The following is a 19,882-nucleotide window of genomic DNA, read 5'->3' on the forward strand; positions in this document are numbered from 1 at the left end:
ATTGGGATGGGGATGGGGCTTAATAACAGGGTGGGGCTTGTGCACTGGGAGGAGGTTTTTGCGGGGGGCAGGGCAGGGAGGCCCAGCAGTGTCCCCCACCACCAAAGACCACCTGGACGCCGGGGTCCCCAGCTGGAGGGCAGGGAGATGGAGGGCACTCCGAACTACCTCGTTGGGGCTGGGCGGGCGCCTCCTCCACCCGCTTGCACCCCTGGGTGCCAAAGCAGGCGAGCGTGGAGCAACGCTCACCTCTACCTCAGCGCGGGTGGCCGGGACTCGGTGCTGCCAGGCTCCCCCCGGCACTCCCCCCACAGCCGCGCGACTCTGTATCTATTAAAGGAAATGAACTGCTGAACCAAACCAGTGTTGAGCGTGATATGCATGACGTGGTGCCACCTCCCAAGCTCCAGTGCCCAGGCTGGGGACAGTTTGGGAATGCAGGGCATGCCCACAGCCCCTGACACCCTGGGGTAGCAGCTATAGAGCCTGAGGTTTCACAGCCTGCCTCATCTGCTTCCAGCACAGGGTTGCCTCAGTTTCTGGGTGCTCTGGGTTGTAAACATGTGCCCTGCACTCACCAGAGCCCTCAATCATGGGCTGGATCAGACTGGGCACCAGTTCCAGCTGTGCCAGCTAGGCCGTGGGGCTGCTTGGCCTCACAAGGTGCCCAGTGGCAGCTCACCCGTGGGTGGGGATCCCGTTAAGCTGCCTGTGCCAGGCAAGGAGTATGGCCGTGGGGCTGCTAACGCCATGGCCGTGGGGCTGTGAGGTTGCGCCAGGTGAGATGCAAGCAGTGCTGGGCCAGCCTGGCATCTGGGGCAGCGCGCACGCAGGGCACAGGTGACTCAGCTGGAGCTGGGAGACACAGGCACACGCATGGGTGCTCACAGGTGCATATATGGGTGCACATGGAGACATGCCGGCAGTTAAGTCACCACACTCATATACACCAATGGCTTGTGCTCCCTCGTACAAAGTCAGTGGCAATGCACACTCAGTCACACTAGCACATATGTGTGAGAACGCACATGCTCACACACGCACATGCACTTGCACACACATGCAACCACCCATACATACGAAGAGGCACAGAGGACTTCCATGGGGACAGACACCTCCGCCAACGGCAGCCATGAGGACAGGCCCACCCAGGCACCATGAAGTCAGGTCCCTGGCACCCAAGGGGACAGGACCTCCCGTTTCAGAGGTCGCCCCCCGGGGCCACCCCCAGACCGGACCCCCGCGCCCATCCGGGCGGGGCGGGCGCTGTCCACGGTGCTGCAGCGGCGCTGCCCGCCCCGGCCTCGGGGCAGGGACACGATGGGTACAAGGTAGGGACACGGTGGGGACACGGTGGGGATGCACACCAGGCTGCAGTGGGGTTTCTTGTGTGTGAGCGTGTGCGTGTGAGTCTGTGCACCGGGCTGCGGTGGGGTTTCCTCTGTGTGCGAATGCGTGTGTGTGTGTGCACACGCCCCAGGCTGTAAGATGTCTGCTCTGGGGTAGGGGTGCCGGTGTGCAAGACAGCTAAGACCTGGCACAGAACTCCTGCAGCCGCAGCACAGCCCAGCGCAGCCCGCCAAGCAGAGCTGGGGTAGGATCGATGAAGCCTTAATTGGGGTCTCATGTCCCCTGTCACTGCCAGGCAGCACTGGCCACAGCTCATTGAGTGCCAGGGCCCCAGGGAGCCAGGAGGGCACACAGATTCACATCCCCACTTGTTACACAGCTCAGGGGGGTGATGTGTGTTGCTATGCTCCCTGGGGAGCTTGGGGACATAGCTGCTGTCACCTGAGTAACCAGCCCTGATCGATGCCCGCTTCCCGCGTCCTGCAGGGACTGTAATTGAGCAGGAGGGAGGAGACAGAGAATGTGGGGATGATCCAGCCTAGCAGGAGGGGCATTGGATCTGGCTTCAGTGCCAGGTGGGGGACAGGCAGCCATGGCATCAGCGTGCCACCGCAGGCTCCAGGGATGGAGATGGGGTCAAAGCCCCCTCTGCTCCAAGAAGCAGGGACAGATTCGCAGTGCACTGTGCTGCAGGCAGCCAGTGCTGCAGCTTCAGCCCCATTCCAAGGCTCACAGGCTGGATGGGACTCTAAAGGGTGGATGTCCTCTGATCCCAAAGGCCCCCTGCTGCTTGAGTCCCAGGACTACCTGAATTTCTCATCTTGGGGAAGTGGGTGCTCTGTGACCCTCGAGCACAGGTATTTGTGTATTTGTGGGCATTGCCCATCACACTGGGCACAGACCATGGTAGAGCCGGTACCCTCTAAACACAGACCAGCACTGTGTGCACAGCCCCCAGTCCCTTCTGCAGCCCCTGACCACTTCTGCTAATGAAGCCATTTCTAATTGTCACCTTTGTGGAACAAAGCGTAACTCTTCGCCTCTGAAGATCTCTCTTCCACAGCCCAGGTATCGATCCCTGGGAAAAAAGGCAGAGCACACAGAACCTCAGCCTTCTCCACCTACCTGCATGCTCTGCACAGTTCCTCCAGGGAGATTTGAGGGGCCATAGAGGTTGCTGAGGCCCCGGGCCACCCCACAGCTCCCCCCTACAGCCTGGCAGCCCTGCAGTCCTTGTAGGAATACATCTAGAACAAAGCTTTTTCAGGGCATAGTGCATTTTGCTCTCAGCAAAGGGCACCGGGAGGGTCCCCAAACCATCCAGCCCACATTGCCAGCCAGTACTAAACAAAGTACTCACTATTGGCAGACGGTTTTGACCTAAGAGCCCGGCTTGAGACCTTGACTAGGTGTTTCCTCGTGCCTGGAGCATGGCAGTGCAACACCCAGCGCCATGCTCGCAGCCCACGAAGGACAGAGACTTCCTTCCAGCTTGGGGCAGCTCTGGCACCTGCTGAGGTTACATGGGTATGACGGGACAGTGGCAGTCTGAGGCCTAGGGTGCAGAGAATATTGCAAAGTGCTTTGAAGACTCCTGAACTTCTCCCTCTGCAGTTTGGAAAGCCTCTGGATTTTTCTCCGTGGTGGCTGCTGCTGCTATGAACTCATCTCATCCCCTTGAGAGATCTCTGTAATTGCAAGTGCCAGTTGCAGGCAGTGGTGGGGCTGGGGTTGGCTACATTCATTAGTGCCTCACTTTTTAGTGAGCATCACCTGCAGTGGTCGATAGGAGAAAGGTGAACCCGGGCAGGCTGAGGCCTGGGGGAAAGCCCGCGGCAGCCTCATGGATTTCAAAGGCCCTGCATCCATACGGCCCATAGATCGCTATATCAATTTCTTTTAATATATCTGAGCACCTCTTTCCTGCAGGCCCACACCGGAATGAAGCAGTGATCGACCGCCCAGGCGGCGGGAGGCCTGCACGCCTCCCTCTGCAGTGCAAATCACCATCGACCGGCTGCAGCCTTCCCTCCTTGCCTCTGAGAGGGGCTTCGCACCTCCCGCCCCCCCTCCCTGGGAGCCACCTCCCCCCTTCCCACCCTCCCGGCTCCATCACCCCTTCCCGGCCCGGCGACCTCCGTCTCCACGGCAACGGCGGCCCCTAGCAACGCGCCGCCATGGCAACGGGGAGAGGCGGGGCGGAAGCGGCGCATTGCTCCTTCCGGCCGGCGGCAAAATGGCGGCGGCGGCGGCGGAGCTGCGGCGGCTGCAGTGGCGGTTGGAGGAGCTGGAGCAGTGCGTCGGCGGCGGCGATGGGGCCTGCGGGCCGCGCAAGGTGCTGGGGGGGGTGGGCGCAGCCACTGGGGGACGGCTCTGGCCGCCCTGGGGCCTGGCCTCGCCTCGCCTCGCCTCGCCTCCCCTCCCCTCCCTTCCCCTCCCCTCCGGGCCAGGCCCAGGCCTAGGCTTGGGCTCAGGCTCAGGCCCAGGCCCGGCGGGGTGTGACAGGCCCATCCCCTTCCTCTGTGCCTCTGCAGGTGGCAGACGAGCTGGTGAAGGTGCAGGTGGCGCTGAGCAATATCGCCGGCAAGAGAGAGAGGATCAAAATCCTGTTCAAGAAAAGTGAGCGGCCTCGGGGAGAGCAGACCGGAGGGAACCGGAGGGGGGGCGCTTGGGGAGCCAGAAACCCCTGTGTGTTGTCTCCTCCTTTAAACAAAAATCCCTTCCCCCCTCTCAGTGTGAGCCCCTTTCATTTTAGTCTCTTGTTTTGCATATTTGACAAAGAAATAAGTAACTAAGTGAGGTTTTTCTGCTCATGATTCTCCCACTCGGCTGTTGAGCATGGGACATGGGTTGCTGCAACCTCTTAGCTGCTTGATGTCTGCCTGTATCAGTGCAGTGATTTGGTCTGCCTGAAATGCAGCCCTTGAAGGTACTTGTTGGAGCATGAGCTCCTGGAATGACTTCTTGCACGCTTGGGCTTCTCGGGCATGGTAGAGCAGCTCTCGTGTGTGTGGTGGGAGCAATAAGGATCACACGCAGCCACTGGTGGATGGATCTGAGGAGCTGCCTTCAAACTGAGGGATATCAGGAGCGGACACCAAACTGGTGCTTTGTCCTGCAAAGCTGCCAACTTGGCCTTGGCTGAGTTTTGCTGTCTGGTGTCGCAGAAGTAGCAGGCTACGTAAGGAGTGTCCTTGTGATCCAAGGCTGCGGTGGTCATTTGGTATAAAAATGTAAACCATGTATTTGTAGATGATTTTAAGGATGAGGCTGGAGGAATATTGGCTGGTTTTGTTTCAAGGACAGGATGAAGCAGATTTCACTCGCCTTAAATGTCATTATGTAAATAAAAAGCAAGTGTTGTGGGTGTCTGTTATGAAGAAGTTATTTGGCTTGAGCCATTTGTCAGTTGTTGGTCACAGTGCTTCTAAGTCACATATTTTCAAGTGCTATAGAAATTAATGAATCTGGGAAAAAAAACCTATGCTAAGTGGGTAGTATGTACAAAGTAACCTGATGTATAGCATGGGGGAAAATTGCACTTGTAATTGCAATAACATGTCTCCTACTTCTTGTTGTCAAACCTATTTTTCACTGTAGTTGAAGATGTAATAAAATACCTCGATCCTCAGTACATTGATAGGATGGCTGTTCCGGACGCCATGAAGCTGCAGTTCATTTTGGCAGGTATGGCATGAAATGAGAGGAGACGGGGGGCTTTTAGCACTGAAAAAGTTGTCTTTTACCTAAGCTGGATTGGGATGGAGTTCTTTTCTTTAGTTGTAAAAATCTGGCAAGGCACCCTCTTTGGAGCTCTCAGAGAGATGGTTTATACAAGCATGTCTGTTAGTATTAGTGCTCCCATGCTGCGGTTTTATTAGTTCTGATCTTTTTAGTATTGATCAGTTTAACCCTGAATTAATAAAAGGTTGAAAAGAAAAACTAGAGCCAGAACAGTTTTCCCCCACTTCCAGTACTCTCTAGGCTGTGACAAAAATGGAAGACCTTTGGATGTATTTTAAACGCTTTCTAGCCTTGTCTTCTTTTTCCCCAAAGAATTTGATTCAGCCTTGTTGTTGGTGTAGTCTGTGAATAAAACTTGGTGGAGATTCTTCTGCCTTAAATTGGTGTGAACCAAGATCAAGGGATGAGCAACACAAAAGTCTAAATAAAATTATAAACAACCCCCTTTCTGTATAGCTAGATCAGCTGGAAAAGTTACCTCACCAGTATATGTGAAAAGCCAAAGCAGTGTCTTGTATTTACTGATGTTGCTTCTTGTCCCTCCCCAACCAGAGGAGCGGGTTATTCCTTCCCGAGCAGCTCTTCTGGAGCAGGTGAAGAACCTCCAACCAATCTTGGACAGTGCCAGTATCCAAGGTATGCATGTTCTTCTGCAAGTTTGAGCTGCAACAGCCCCAAGCTGTTGTCTATCCTGTTTTCTTTTTTTTTTCTTGAGCCTTGAACTAGAGGGGAGGACAGCTATGCACACAACCTGGTGTGATTAAAGTAGGTGCAAACTCAGTGGTATGTCTGCTCCTCCCTCATGCTGCACTAATGTCCCATGCAAGGTCAAGGAGGTGATAGAGTAGGTCAGGAAGCAGGTTAGAGGCAGCAGCTTGGCAGGGAGGGTGGAGACCAGTAGACCATTCCTGCCTAGGAGCTCTTTTACCTCCTGAACATACCTGCTCCTGGCATAGGTGGAGGTGCCTTTTTAGTTGCTTGCCATGGCATTCATCCAGGTAGTTTACTCTCATGTAGTTCTTCACTAACCCTCACTGCGGGCATCCCCTAACTCATGCCATCCAGAAGCAGTTAGCAGATAAACTTGGTATTTAATGTACAAGGTAGCTAGGGATTGGGGTTTTTTTTTGTTGATGTTGTTGTATAAAAGGTGTGTTTGTGGTGTGTGGCACTTGCATTCAGTGAGCGGAGTTCTGCTGTGATGTGCTTGAGGAGAAGGAATGGTCTTTATTTTGTGAGCTAATCTCATGTGCTGTAAAACAAACAAAATGGATTTATCTTCTGTGCTTTCAGCGGTTCCTGACCATGCAGCCAAACTACAGCGACTCTCTCAAATCCATATACAGCAGCAGGTAGTATGAATTTTCTTGACAGTCTTGACTAGCAGGGAAGAGGAACCACCTGTGTATTTGCAATTGCTTGAATTACTCATTTATGGCAGTTTTTTTCAATCCCAGAATATTCATACTGCAGTCTTAAAGAAGTTTAAGCACTTTTGTGGGGGGGAAAGTAGCCAGGATCTCTGACAGCTGAGTCTGAGTTGGAAAAGTGCTTTGCCTACCATAACCCTACTCAAAACTGAGGTATGAGCAACACTTAATAAGTGGCAGTGGATTTAACCAGCCGGCATTCCCCCTTTCACTGGGACACTGAGGTAAAGCATTGCACTCTTCCAGTGTCCTGGTCTCTGGAAGGCTGTTGATGCTGTCATCTTGTCACTTCAGCCTTTCTTTCCCCATTTGAGTGCTCCTGGAGCTGGCAGTGAGTAACCTGGGCAGTGCATAATGTTCCCTTTTGGCATTTTGCTGTGAGTTTCTGTTCTGGGGCAAGCAAAGCATGGATGCTGAGGAGAGGCAGGCAGTAGTGCAAGCCCAGTGGCTGGGGTGCTTCATCAATATGGGTGTTTGTAACCCTTCTCCTGACTACTGAAAGCCTTCCGGCTGCAACGAGTGGCCACAGCCAGGGCCTGAGCTCTAATCTCAGTACTGGCCTTGGATGAGTTTCCCCCCATGCTGTCAGGGACTAGGAGGACAGATGTCCTTCAGTTGATGGATTGCTTACCTCGGCTCTCCTCTTCGCAGGAACAGCGTCACGATCTCACTGACAGCGTCAAGACACTCCTTGAAGACTACAACAAAATGGTATCCTTTGAGCCTTGGGTCTGACAGAGCTGAACTGCCGGCCTGTCTCCTGGGCTGCCTACCCCTGTGAGATATTGTTGGATCCCTAGCCCTGGGTTTAATGGCTGGTGCCCTTTCTGATGTGGTGACACCTGTGTCCCTGTCATACTCCTCTCAGGAGCAGAGCTGAGACTGCCTGTCTCTGAGATGGGAAGGGCAGGGTGCTGCCTGCGAGCCAGAGACCCTGCGCTGGGTCCGCTCACAGCGTGGCTCAGCACAAAGGAGCAGCACATCCTCCGTGCTGGTGCAGAGCTCGCACTGGCCACCTGGATGTTGCCAACTCTTATCAGGTGACTGGTCCCTGCAACCTGCCTGAGCCAAACAGTGGCTAATCCTGTCTGTGTAGGATTCCAGTGCTGAGACATGTCCTAAACCTGGAGTGGGTAGGGAAGCTCTGCTCTTTTCCATAGAAAGTCCCTTGAAATGGTGGTATGAAGTGTTCAGAAGTGCCTCCTGGACTCCTGTTGGTGTCAGTTGTTGGTAGTCAGTCCATGCAGGCTTTCTACAGCCTGGTGTCCCAGGCCTTTTCCTCTGCCAACGAATCAGGATCGTAATGGGGCTGTCAGGGCACTCTGGCCTTGCTTTCTTCCCTGCAGTTTCCACATCTGTTTCCTTAAGTCATGTCCAGACCCTGCTTCTGTCCAAGCAGTTTGTCCAGTGGAATGAAATACTGATGCGGCTGGAAGCAGCCAAGGAAGCAAAACCTGCAGCAGAGTGATGGCAGAGCCAGGAGCGTGGAGAACCCCAGGGACCTTGCTGGCCTTGGGGCGCTCAGGAGAGGCAGCAGCACAGCTTGCACCCTGCCATCTTGGCATCTTCCCACTTGGCATGAGCATGCTACGAGTGACGTCGCAGGCTCTTGGGGGCACCCTGGCACTGCAGCTGAGCTGTGTTGGCCCCGAATCGAAGCCACGCTACTCCTTAATATGCCACTGTTTGCAAATCTTGCACTTCCTTGAAATATGTTTTGGTTTAACATATTTAAAAATCTCTTTCTGCTCTTCCTGAGGACCATAGTAAAGTCCTGAAACGCTGACTGGGTTGTCTTTTACTCCCCTGGGCACAGCCATGGCACAGGCTGTCCCTCCCTGCACAGGTAGTGAACTGCGGAGATCTCATGGCAGCCTGCTGGAGATTGCTGATGGATTCTGCCTTGGGCCGAGGGCAGGTATATCCCTTCCAGCCCCACAGCCTACCCTGTGTTGCAGCACGTGCTTCACGTGTTTCTTCCTGTTCACATGAGCTGCCTGTGCACAGGGGAATCTGGCCTGATGGGGCTTTCCCCGCCCCCGGCCATTCTCCAGTCCCTGCACTGGGAGGAGGCAGTGGCTCCTGCCTTTATCCTGCCTGCTCCCCAAGTGGCTGCTGTAAGCCAGAGCCCGTGGCTGGCCCTTTCTCCTTCAGAGATGGTCATGAGCTGCACCTTGCCTGGCGTGGCCATAGCCTGGAGCTTCTGGCACAAAGGTCTTCCTGAGTTGGAGGTCATGCTTTTGGGAGGGTCCCAAACCCTCTTCCTCCCTTGAGGACCAGCCATGTGTGACCTGGGAGCCCTGCAGGAATGGGGCAGGATGCCAGCACAGAGATCCAGAGGAGCGTGGCTATCCCTGTGCTCTCACATGGTGTCGTGGTTTAAAACAACTGTACAGCTGTTTGCTGCTTGCCCCCTCCCAGCGGGATGGGGGAGAGAATTGAAAATGGAAAAAAAAGTAAAACTTGTGGGTTGAGATAGAGACAGTTTAATAGGACAGGAAAGGAAGATAAGAGAATATACAAAACAAGTGATGAACAGCACCATTTCTCACCACCTGAGGTTGATGCTCAGCAAGACCCTGAGCTGCCTTGCCTACTTGCCAACCCCCAGTTATGTATGGAGCATGACATCATATGGTATGGAGTATCCCTTTGGCCAGTTTGGGTCAGCCGTCCTGGCTGTGTCCCCTCCCAGCTTCTTGGGCAGCTCCTGGCTTCTCATTGGCAGGGCAGTACGAGAAGCTGAAAAGCCCTTGGCAATAATGATGTTTTAGTTACGTTCTCAATCTTACTCTCATCCTAAACCCAGAACACAGCACTAACCAGCTGCTAGAAGAAAATTAACTCTATCCTAGCTGAAACCAGGACACCCGGTCGGTGAGCTCACCCCTGGGCATGCTGGGGCAGGGCTGCACGCTCCCTTGTGGGTACCGGGGAGCTCTGCGGGCCCCGGGCCTGGGCTGGGACTTGACGTTCCTGCTGGTCGGTAACGGGGAGTACTGTGCGGCTGCTTCAGCCGTGCCATGAGAACCAAATCTTCACAGGCAAACGCACTCACACACGTCCCTGCGTGCGTGCGCACGGAGACACCCGCTGTGCCCGGTGCAAGGGGGAGCTGCGGAGCGCTCCCATCCCAGGAGCGCAACGGGCACGGTCCCACGGAGACGCCGCACCGCCTCCTGCCTCCGGCCGGGCGCTTAGCTAGCCCAGGGCCGGCAGCTGCTGTCGCCCACGGGCGCGAAGCCGGCACGGCCGCATCGGGAGAGGCGGGAGCCGGCCCGCGGGTTCGCCCCCGTGATGTCATAGCTGTGCGGGGCGGAGCGGTGACGCGGGGCGGAGCGTTGCGCACCGCCTCCCTCCTTCCGCCCGCCCTGCGCCTGCGCGCGTCTGGCGCCGGCCGCCATCTTGCGGCGAGGGGAGCGCTGAGGCGGCCGCAGGTGAGAGCAGTTCCCGCACTCCCGCCCCCGCTATAGCGACGCCCGGCCTCCTTTCGGGACCCTCTAGTGGCGTCTGTCCTCCCGATGGGCCCTCTAGTTTAGCCCGGCCGCCTCCCGGGCCCCTCCAGCGGCACCTGGCCTCCCTACAGACCCTCATATTGGGGCCTGTCGTTCCCCCCGCCCGCCTCATCTACCCCCATCAGCGGCCCCATCACTCCCTTCAGACCCCTGTGGAAACCTCCTGGCTTCCCTTCTCCCCCGGTAGCCGGCGCTTGGCCTCCCCCCGCCGTGCGTTCCTTGTCGCAGCGGCTTGGCTTTTCTCAGGGCACTGTGACACCAGCCTCGTCTGCCGCCTCCCCCCCATCCCAATATTAGTGGCTTCGCCGAACCCCCTCACCCGCCCCGGTTGCAGTCCTCCAGCAGTGGCTTGGCCTTCCTAACCCGTATAGCAGGGAGTTCGACCGTACCTGCCATCCTCGTTGCAGCCCGCATCCCCATCCCTTGTAGCCGCCGTGTCCTCAACCCCTGCACTTTCCCAGCAGAGCGCCGTGCGTGCCGGCACCCCTGGCACCGATGGCGGGGCTGCTGCCATGTTGTGGGGAGAGCCTCGTGGGGGAGAGGGACGTCCCTCCTAGGTACAGAGAGGGGGCACTGGCCTGCCCTGTCTCCGCAGGGGATGGGGTACAGGAGGCTGGCTCTGGGCTGACCTGCAGATAACAGTGCCTTAGCACTGCATGCTTGGACACCTTGGGCTTTCTGTGGTGCGGAGGGGGGTGCCCTATGCAGATTAGGCGGGCATTGGTCAGGATGCCAGTAGAGGGACCCTGCCTTGGCAGAGAGGGGCGCTACGAGTCTGTCTGGTTTTGTTCACTTCCCCTTGGAGACCCCCTTTTTTGTTCATTATGTGCCTTTGTTGACCTGTTTCTTGCTGGCCACGTGTCCTGCCTGCAACCCCTGACTTGATTTCTCCCCTGTGACCTGCACTGTTTCATGAAATAATCTGGGCCTTGGCCTTTCACGTAGGCTGGCCAGTTGTGAGGCTGAGAACCTGTTTCTGTAACATACCCAAGCTGCTGAAGGCGAGCTGTGCCAGTGTTCATTGTGTGCACATTCTGGTGCAGCTCATAGGCTGCAGCTGTGGTCAGTATCCCACTGGCTTCTGTTCCCAGTAACCTCAGCTCACCCGTTCTCTGTTTTTCCCTGAGGTACAGCCTGTATTTTTTTACCTCATCCTACTTATGCCCAACCCTTTACCCTTCCACGGCCTCTCGGTGCACAGGCTGCCCTGTGGCGGTGTGTTCTTGCTGTGGGTATGTGCCGAGGAAGACTGGGATACCAGTGACTCCTCAGCTTGAGTAGGACATTCTTGCTGATCTTTTGGGTGTGGCTTTTCGGGATCCCCAACTCTGATAGCTCAGAGTGCCCTTTGGAGGAAAGGTTGTAGCTAATTGTGGTGAGGGTATCTTTGTGCAGCAATTATAGTGGGAGTTTGTATTAATGGATCTGTTTTACTTTTCAGCACTGAGAATGGAGAACTATAAGAAGACTAAAATTGTGGAGAAACCTTGTCCTCTTCCTTTCACTGACCTGCCCCCTGATATTATTGAAATGAAAGTGAAGGACGGGAGCAAAATCAGAAATCTGATGGGTTATGCTATCAGCAAGATGGAGCTGGACTCAGTGAGACAGATCCTTTTCACTGGCTCAGGCAAAGCCGTCAGCAAGGCCATTACCTGTGTGGAAATCATGAAACGAAGGCTCAAAGAGCTGCACCAGATCACTAAAGTGCTCTTCAAACAGATTGAAGAGATCTGGGAACCCATTGTGCCTGAGGCAGGCCTTGATGCCTTGACAGTGAAGAGAAACATTCCTGCCATATGTGTCCTACTCAGCAAAGACGCCCTTGATCCTCAGGAGCCGGGATACCAGGCTCCCGGCTCTTTTGATGCCTTCTGGATTGAGACACTTAAAGAGGAGTCCCAGGGCCAAATGAAGAGGAAGCAGGGTGGAGGCAGGGGAGCTGGCAGCATGGGAAAGCACCCTCGGTCCACTGGAAGAGGGCTGGGGGAGTCCTGCTCCAAGTCCTGAGACAATGATGCTGAGTTTGGGTGTGGTTTGGGGGAGTTACGGAAAGAATCCAGCTGCAGTAGCTGGAAAGCTGCTGCTGAACATGGGGGTTTGCAAAGTTGTTAGGGGAGGGCAGGAGAAGTTAACTGTTTCACAATGGATGTGATTATAGCTGTCTGAAACTGTATTTTGACAACTTGCCTTAAACGCTGCTGGGCTGTGCTCCTTAGCCTGCAGTTCAGGGAAGGCAGAAGTCATCTCTGCTTGAGCGAGGAGTGTTGGCGTCTTGTCAGCGAGCCCTGGCGATCGGCTGCTCACTGAGCGGAGCTCCAGCAGCTTGGGGCGGCGCGGCAGCCCAGGCAGCGGCACACCCGCCAGGCACCTGTGTGTGAGGTGGGTGGAGGTGGCTCTCACTGTGGTGCAGAGGGGAGACGGGACCTGACGTGGATTCCCCTGGCGGCTGCTCATGTGAGTGGACAGTGGGGCACTGGGCTGGGTCTGCCACGTCAGTGCCTGAAAGTCCATCTTCTGCTGAGCCCATCAGGTGGTTTGAACGTGGAACTGCGGGAATACAACTGTGTGATTGTGTGTGCATTGCACCCCTTGTGTCCTCCTTTCACCTCGGTGGACCTGACAGCTACGCACCTCTCTGCCAAAGTGGCAGGAGTCAACTCATGTCATAACCAGCTTGAAATCCTGTAGCTGTGCAAGTGCCCTGGGGTGGTGACAATGGTAAGCTTCAAAGGACCCTGTTCTTTCCCCTTTCTGCTCCTTTAAAATGCACAGAGATGGGTTTAAAATAAAGTTTCCTTTTCATGTAATGTGAATTTTGTCATGTCTTCCTCATCCCACTGGAGGTCACCCTGTAAGCGTTGCTGGTGGGATTGTGGCTGCCGGCTGAAACTTTGCTCTTTCAGCTCTCCTTGAGGAAGAGGGGACCTGCTGGTCCACAGTTATCCCTCTCATAACTAAACAGACCCTGATGCGAGGGGGAGAGTTTTTCTTCCTGCCTTTGCTGTTCATCTTTAATATCCAATTAAGATCAAGGTTGCTTTTTTCCTGGGAAGCTTGTTGCTATTTTTTGTTTTGTTCTTTTAAACTAACTAGAACTGCAGTCTCAAAAATAGCCCAAACTCCGCTGAGTGAGGCACAGGATGGAGCATCTTTTCTTGCGCAATGGTTTCCCTTCTGGAGCAGCTCTGGTAAGTAATGCCGGGCAGGAAGAAAGGGCTGTTCCCTCTCGCCAGAACAACCCCGGCTCACAGCGGGTCTGGAGCACTGCCTGTCCTGCCCGCTCTTCCCTGGTTGGTGCCTGTGTTGGCCTGTGCAGAGCTCCAGCTGGACCTGGTGCTCTGCTTTGTCCATTCAATGGGAAATGGTGCAAGCATTCAAAGAAGGGATTTTACCTAAACCGAGGAAGCAGGAGAGAGACTCTGTTACCCGTGCAACCCAGCGCCCTCAGAGGCAAGGCTTCACCTTGCATCACGGTGAACTTGCACACCAGCCGAGTGCCCAGTGCGAGCTGGACAGTGCCAGGTTTACACGCCTCTTCCTCCTCCCCTTCCCCTGGTAGACCTGTCGTGCTCTGCCCTGCTGTTGTCCCCGGAGCTAACGAGGTGGTCGGGGAAATGTCCAGACCTCTCTGCTGCACTAGTGCAGGTGAAACCTGGGGGTGGGGCAGAGTTAAGCTGATTTATCTTGATGCTGTTCCCAGCTGCTGCTCCCTTAGATGTAAGGAGGAGACTGCTTTTCTTGACTAATTAGATTAGCGATAAATGCCAAGGAAAGATGCTCGAGTGCCTGATGAGACTGCTTCTGACACTGCAACAAGCAGTGTGTTTGTGTTTGTTTACTGTTAAAATCACCCTCTTAGCGGAGAGCCAGATCCTCAAACAGCCTGTGTAATCCTCCCTCGTGGCGGTGGCACATTTAACGCCTTCTCATCAAAACAGCTAAGTGATAATTATTTTTGTTTCACTGTTTGAAAGTTACCCTTGGCTGACTGCAGCCGCTCTCCTTTCTGTGTGCTGTGGCACGCAGCAGTGCCGGAGCTTTCCTTCCCCCGGCTGGAGAGGGAGCAGCTGCCTGTCCATCCCTGAGCCCCCTGAGCAGCCCATCGGGTCAGCCAGGAGGGGTCCCTGGCTGTCTGAGGGATCTGCTCTTCATCCAGCTGCCTCCCTCCCCCGGTGTCACACACTGTGTGGGGCTGCCCGGACAGACAGGCCCCCCTGTGCCCTGAGAGGGTGCAGCAGATCCCCTCATGTCTCCACTGTGTGTCTGTGCCGCCAGACGGACATGTGGCCCAGCCGCGGCTTTTCAGAGCAGTTGCGGGTGCTGGGACCTGATCCCTGGGGGTCCCCAGCAACCCCCACAGCTGTGGGGAGAGCCCCTGTGTGCCCCAGCTGCTTCCCCTCTGTGCCACATCTGTGTCTTTCAGCCAGGGTGACACCCCACACCAGGGCGTCTCTGGCTCCGATCCCCATATGCAGGCTGGCGGTTGCAGCTCAGCAGGGCTGTGCTGTCCCGTGCCTCAGTTTCCCCCTGCACAGGACAGGGAGAAGCCAACTGTGTCTATGCGGCTGCTGCTGCCCAGGTCCCTGGGGTACTGAGTGTCCCTAAATGACCTGTCCCCCCTCCACAGACTGCAGCAGCGCCTGTGCCCACCTCTGCCTGCCTGCGACCCCCATGTCCCGGCAGGGACCCCAGCCTAGTTGCTCCACCCTCAGGTATGTGTGTGTGTACGTGTGCACATGTGTGTGCAAATGTGTGTGCACATGTGTGTACAGGGGCAGGGCAGGCAGCAGCAGGTGGTTAAGGGCAGGACGAGGCAGCAGCAGGGAGAGCCAGGCAGTGCCCCCTGGGCCTGGCAGAGCTGGGCAGATCAGGGCCAGGCTGAGCAGGTAAGGGCAGCGTGGGCCACGCAGGCAGGGCAGTACAGGCAGAGGCGATAGAGGCAGCATGGGCAGTGTGGGGAAGGCAGGGCAGGCAGAGCAGTACAGGCAGCACGGGCAGGACAGGGCTACAAAGGAGGACAAGCGTGGCAGCATGGGCAGGACAAGCAGGACGGTACAGGAGGGCCCGCAGGACGGAAGAACAGCACGGGCAGGACAGGCAGGGCTGTACCAGTAGCAGAGACAGGGCAGTACAGGCAGCGGGGGCAGTACAGGCAGGACAGGAGGGGCAACGTGGTACAGGCAGCCTGGGCAGCTGGGGAAGGACGGGGCCGGGGCCGGGCCAGGCCGGGCCGGCAGAGCGCGCGCTGCCCAGCGGCGCTCCCCGCCGCTCACGTGGGCGCCGGCCGAGGGGGCGGGCCCTGAGCCGAGCTCTGGCCCAATGGCACACGACGGATGGGGGGCGGCCACCAATGGCGGGGGGCGGGGCGGGGGCGGGGCGCCATCAGGGCCCGCCCCCCAGTGCCGGCGGGAGGGAGCGGGCAGCGCGCGGGGCTGCGGCACCCACCGGGCGGCCCGCGGCGGGACCGCGCCTGGGGTCCGCACCGGCACCGAGCACCGCGGCCCCGCTCCGCAGCGGGACTCCGCGCCGTGCACCAGGGCCCGGTGCCGGCACACCGCTCCGCGCCGGCAGCCTGTGTCGGGACCCCGCTCTGCACTCGGACCCGGCAGCGCCGCCCGCCCGCCCGCCGGCGGGGTCCCGGCGGTTCCTGGGGCGGAGCGGAGGCAGGTAGGTAGCGCCGGGGCCCCGCGACGGGAGGGCGAATTCGGCGGGACCTGTTGCTGGCCGGTGCCCCGCTGCTGGCCGGGGACTCCGCGGGTGTCCCGCTCCTCGGCGGGGCGGGGGATTAGAAGCACCGAGGACCCCCAAAATCGGGGCTCTGCCCGACCCGAGTAAAAAAGCACAAGAGGGGGCTGCCCCCAGCTGCTCGCCCCGTTTGGGGGTGCAGGACCTCACAGCGGGGTCCAGGCGGCCGGAGAAGCAGGTAGAGGGTGGAGAGGGGACAAGAGCTGGGCCAAGGCTGCCCAGAGCCACCCGGGGATGCCCCGGAGAGGGGGGGTTTGGGATGCGATGAGGCGATGGGTCTCCCACTGGGGACACCTCCGGCTTAGTGGCCCCCGCAGGGGACAGGAGGGGACAGCTGGGGTGTGGGACGCTGGAAAGGACCCTGCAAACAGCAACTGACCTGGGTGCTGCTGTAGCTTCCAAACCCCAGAGGAGCCCCATGGGCCCTGGGGTCGCTGCCTGCTGGTCCCCCCCACAGCCCGTCCTGAGGGTCTCAGGCAGCCTGTCCCCTTGTGCCGGCGGTGACAGTCACTTTCTTCCTTCCAGGTGCAGGAGGGAGGAGAGGGGTGTCTGTGTCCCCACTGCCCTGCTAGAGGAGGAGAAGTGGAGAGGAAGCGCTGATCAATCCTTCCCAGCGGCACAGTGAAGCCCAGGACACAGCTGCGAGTGGCCAAACTGTGGTGGGGCGATGCTGTCCTGCTGCCCGCCTGGCCCCAGCCCCATCCCAGCACCGCAGCTGTCCCCTTTGTCCCCTGCCAATGCCGGCAGGTGGAGGCTTCGTGCTTGATCGCTGCGTTGGCATCCTAAGTGTGGGGCTGAGCTGCCGGCCCCGCTTTTTCCTGTGGGGCAGTGGCCATGGGGGCTGCTCTCTCCACTGGAGCGGTCGTGGCCATCTCTTTTAACTCTGTCATCGCATTGCTTATCCTCATCCTCTTCTTCATCCTCTGCAAGGCCTGCAGGACCCCCTCGTGCCCCAGGAAGAGTCCAGCTTCTGACATAGATGAAACAAGGAATGAAGAGAAGTACTTGCTGCAGCCCTGATCTGCCTGGGGACTTGGGTACCCGGCTGTGCCAAAGCAGTCGCACCAGCCTGGATGCCTGTATTGGGATTGGGGCGCTGCTCCGGGCACAATGAGAGCAGATGGGATGCCGAGCTGCTTGCAGGGGCTGTGACACGGGGCACAGCCCTTCAACTGCGTGATTTTGGTGTATGAAGTCCCTGCAGATGCCCACAGTAACCATGGGGATGGAGAGACAGTGGTTAGGGATGTGCTATGGGGATAATCCTGCCTGTCCCAGTGGCCAGCGAGCTCAGCAAGAGTCCTGCCCTCAAGCACACCCCGTGTTTGGGGACAGCCTGTGGGCTCCTCCCTGGGACTCGTGGCCTGGGCCAGTGGCAGCTGCGTTGCAGACCTGAGTGAGGCCAATCTGGAGCTTGGAGAGGGGAGGCAGTGCAGCTGGCACAGGCGCCTGGCCCCGAGTGGGCTGGCTGCCCCATGGTGGGACGTGTTCGGGGGATCCCAGCAGCCCTGGTCCTACTGGCAGAGTGGGGTATTACTGGTCTGGATGTCTTTGGGGATGGTGTTGGGGTGCCATGTGCCCCCAGCTTCAGGAGGGCATTTGGCACCATCTGCCCCAGCAGCCACAAGAGGGTCTGCATGGTCTGTTTGTCCCCGATCTGTCTGTTAGTCCCCTTCAGCATTAGCACCAACACTGCCAAGCAAACAGCCCTCCTCCTTGCTGAGTGTGTGTCCCTGCCTGCCCTCCTGCCTGCTCCCACCTGAGGCCAGCCAGCGGGGTTTGACCTGTCTGTGGGCAGCAGACGTGCCCTCAATGGCATCCCCACCCCTGCTGAGAGCAGCCTGGGATGGCTTTTTGGTGGGGAGGTGGAGACACGGGGAGATAAAGGTGCCTGGACAGACAGCATTGAAAGGTGTTCCCAGCCCTGTCGCTCCCTGGGGACTGCAGTGGCTCTGTGGGGAGGGATGCCGGTGGTCTGGCTTGTCCCCAAGCCTGGGAGCTGCATTCCCCCACCCTGCCTGCAGGTACTGTGGTTTTGGAAGGCTCTGCCCTGTCCATCCTAGAGCCCAGCAACAGCCAAGGTCTCTGCTGGCACAGCTGCTTCAATAAGGGGATAGAGGGGTGGGCTGTGCTTGGAGGGAGGCTGGCCAGGGTCGCTGTGCAAGCTTGGCCAAGCCTGGCATAGCCTGCGGTTCCTCCCCATGTCAGGTGTAGCTAACACATCCCTTTGCAGCGTTGTTTTTACTAGACTAATAAACTGATTGTAGGACCCAGGTGGTGTCTCTGAGCTCTGCCCACCGTCTGAAAAATTTGGGGGAGGTGGTGTGTCCTGCTTGTCCCACAGGACTGAGGAGTGGCTGCCCCAGGGCTGGTTGCTGATGTCCCTGCGGGACTGCAGGTGGTTTGCCGGGTGATGGTGATGAGGAAGGGCTCATGTTGGCATCTGTCCATGGCTTTTAAATGCTGGGTGAGAAACCTGGCTGGGTATTTCATGCCCGCAGCATGTCTGCCTGGGCTGGGCGCACGTGGCTGTCTGCAGGGAGCACCCCCCAACCCTGGTGCTTGAAGCTCCAGAGTTTCCAAGCCGTGCCCTTAAGTTAAGGGATGCTTGCGGGGAACACAGGCCAGCTGAGGGGGTGGAGGAGAGCTGTCACCACCCCTGACCAGTGGAATGAGCACCTCTGGTCCCCAGTCCCAGCAGCTGTGTGCAAGGCTCCAGTGGTGACGGCCTGTCCCTGCTCATCAGCATGCGGTGAGGCCACCGCGGCTCCTGCTGCCACCGCAGCCGTGTAGCAGCTAATCCCTCTGCCGCAAAGCGTCGGACTGGTGAGAAGGCTCTGCAGACCCCAGCGCCCAGGCGTTCCCGCAGCTGCCAGCTGAGCAGAGGTGGCTGAGCCCCACGCCGAGTGCTCCTGGGGAGAGGGGAGCTGTGAGCATCCCAAAGCTGGTGGCTGGCAGCTGCTGTGATACGCTGGCTGGAGTGGTGGCATGTCCCTCTCCCACAGGCATGGGGGGGCCAGGCCAGATCCCCAGCCACCCTCTGGCTTAGGCTGCCACCCCAAAGTCCAGAGGGCCGTGCGTGGCTGACCTCACAAATGGCTGTGGGGCTGCAGCTCAGTGCTCAGTTTCTCTGGCCACATTTCACGGCGGGACTGGCTGCCATCAAGCTGCAGCCCTGAGGTTTCCCTGGGGCTGGTGGGACCAGCCCTCACCTGCCCTTCATGGGGCAGCCCTCACCTGCCCCTCACCCAGTGCAAGCCCAGCCAGGGGTGGGGAAGAGCTGAGGGCTGTGGGGCTCTGGGGGACCGAGCATGGTGACATCTGCCTGACCCCAGAGATGACTGCACACCACGGCTCTCCCAGCACCTCTCTTTATTTGTCCGAGCACAGAGGCAAAATGTTACTGCTATGCAAAGCGCGGGCGGCATGGGGCCGTGGCTTGCATGCCAAACAGCTGCCGATCAAAGCTGGGCTTGTTCGTCCGGCGGCCCCCAGCAGAGCCGTCATTCCCCCTGCTCACTTTTCTGCCTTGCTCTCTGGCTCTCTCACCAGGTTAAGCAGCTTCTCCAGCTTCGCAATTTCCACCTCAGGGCCTCTCTTAACCTCCTGGCCTTTCTTCTCCTGCGAAGAGAGCAAGCGGGGCAAAGCTGTGAGCAGGAAGGACCACAGGGATGGGGAGGGGTCCAGCGTGGGGAGGGCTGCTGGGCTGCTGTATCCCAGTTCTCAGCCCTTGCCCGGGGAGGGGAGGGGGGGATGCACCTGCCTGTCCCCATGTTTCAAGCCCAAGGTGCCATGAGATGTATAAAAGCCCTCATGGACTGGTGAAGGGCAGTAAGGAAGGTTTTGGGTGGGGATGGGAATGGATCTGTTGATCCACAGCAACACAAATCCTCTTCTGCCTCTCCTCCCAGCCCTTCTCTGCCCTGTGGGACTGCACTGCCCTCTAAGCCCCCCAGCTTTTCCCCCAGGCCCCGAGGAGGGGCCAGGCATGCATGACTCCCAGGGCATTGACAGCGATGCAGATGTCCAAACCTCCCCAAAATGGTCCCACCGTGCCCATCCCATGTTGGTACTCCTGTGCAGAGACGGCCACAG

The 19,882-nt window shown here is 57.9% G+C and overlaps 4 protein-coding genes across 7 annotated transcripts in view; 3 read left to right on the top strand and 1 right to left on the bottom strand.

Annotated features, from left to right (window-relative positions):
* The first annotated feature begins 3,545 nt into the window (after positions 1-3,545).
* DCTN3 (dynactin subunit 3) lies at positions 3,546-8,308 on the top strand. 2 transcript variants are annotated; one of them, XM_075740385.1, is made up of 7 exons: positions 3,546-3,685; positions 3,885-3,969; positions 4,951-5,037; positions 5,647-5,730; positions 6,388-6,446; positions 7,176-7,235; positions 7,903-8,308. In XM_075740385.1, the coding sequence occupies exons 1-7, from the start codon at positions 3,587-3,589 to the stop codon at positions 7,990-7,992; spliced, it is 564 nt and encodes a 187-aa protein (XP_075596500.1). In that variant the 5' UTR covers positions 3,546-3,586; the 3' UTR covers positions 7,993-8,308. The 2 variants fall into 2 exon arrangements, with proteins under 2 accessions (XP_075596500.1, XP_075596499.1); XM_075740384.1 differs by having other exon boundaries at positions 3,555-3,685; positions 7,176-7,301; positions 7,393-8,308.
* Positions 8,309-9,851: 1,543 nt separating this feature from the next.
* On the top strand, positions 9,852-12,849 carry RPP25L (ribonuclease P/MRP subunit p25 like). The gene is made up of 2 exons (XM_075739587.1): positions 9,852-9,961; positions 11,481-12,849. The coding sequence occupies exon 2, from the start codon at positions 11,489-11,491 to the stop codon at positions 12,047-12,049; it is 561 nt and encodes a 186-aa protein (XP_075595702.1). The 5' UTR covers positions 9,852-9,961; positions 11,481-11,488; the 3' UTR covers positions 12,050-12,849.
* Positions 12,850-16,481: 3,632 nt separating this feature from the next.
* ENHO (energy homeostasis associated) lies at positions 16,482-16,958 on the top strand. The gene has a single exon (XM_010300146.2). It carries the CDS (start codon positions 16,622-16,624, stop codon positions 16,805-16,807), a length of 186 nt encoding a protein of 61 aa, XP_010298448.1. The 5' UTR covers positions 16,482-16,621; the 3' UTR covers positions 16,808-16,958.
* Positions 16,959-19,144: 2,186 nt separating this feature from the next.
* DNAI1 (dynein axonemal intermediate chain 1) overlaps positions 19,145-19,882 on the bottom strand; it is a 161,753-nt gene continuing 161,015 nt past the window's right edge. For 2 of the 3 annotated variants that reach the window (XM_075739584.1, XM_075739582.1), the window contains one exon: positions 19,145-19,408. In XM_075739584.1, coding sequence (XP_075595699.1) covers positions 19,304-19,408 — 105 coding nt within the window. In that variant the 3' untranslated portion in view covers positions 19,145-19,303. The remainder of the gene's footprint in view (positions 19,409-19,882) is intronic. The other variant, XM_075739585.1, reaches the window with a different exon arrangement.

Source organism: Balearica regulorum, chromosome Z (assembly GCF_011004875.1).
Source record: "Balearica regulorum gibbericeps isolate bBalReg1 chromosome Z, bBalReg1.pri, whole genome shotgun sequence".
Taxonomy (NCBI): Eukaryota; Metazoa; Chordata; class Aves; order Gruiformes; family Gruidae; genus Balearica; species Balearica regulorum.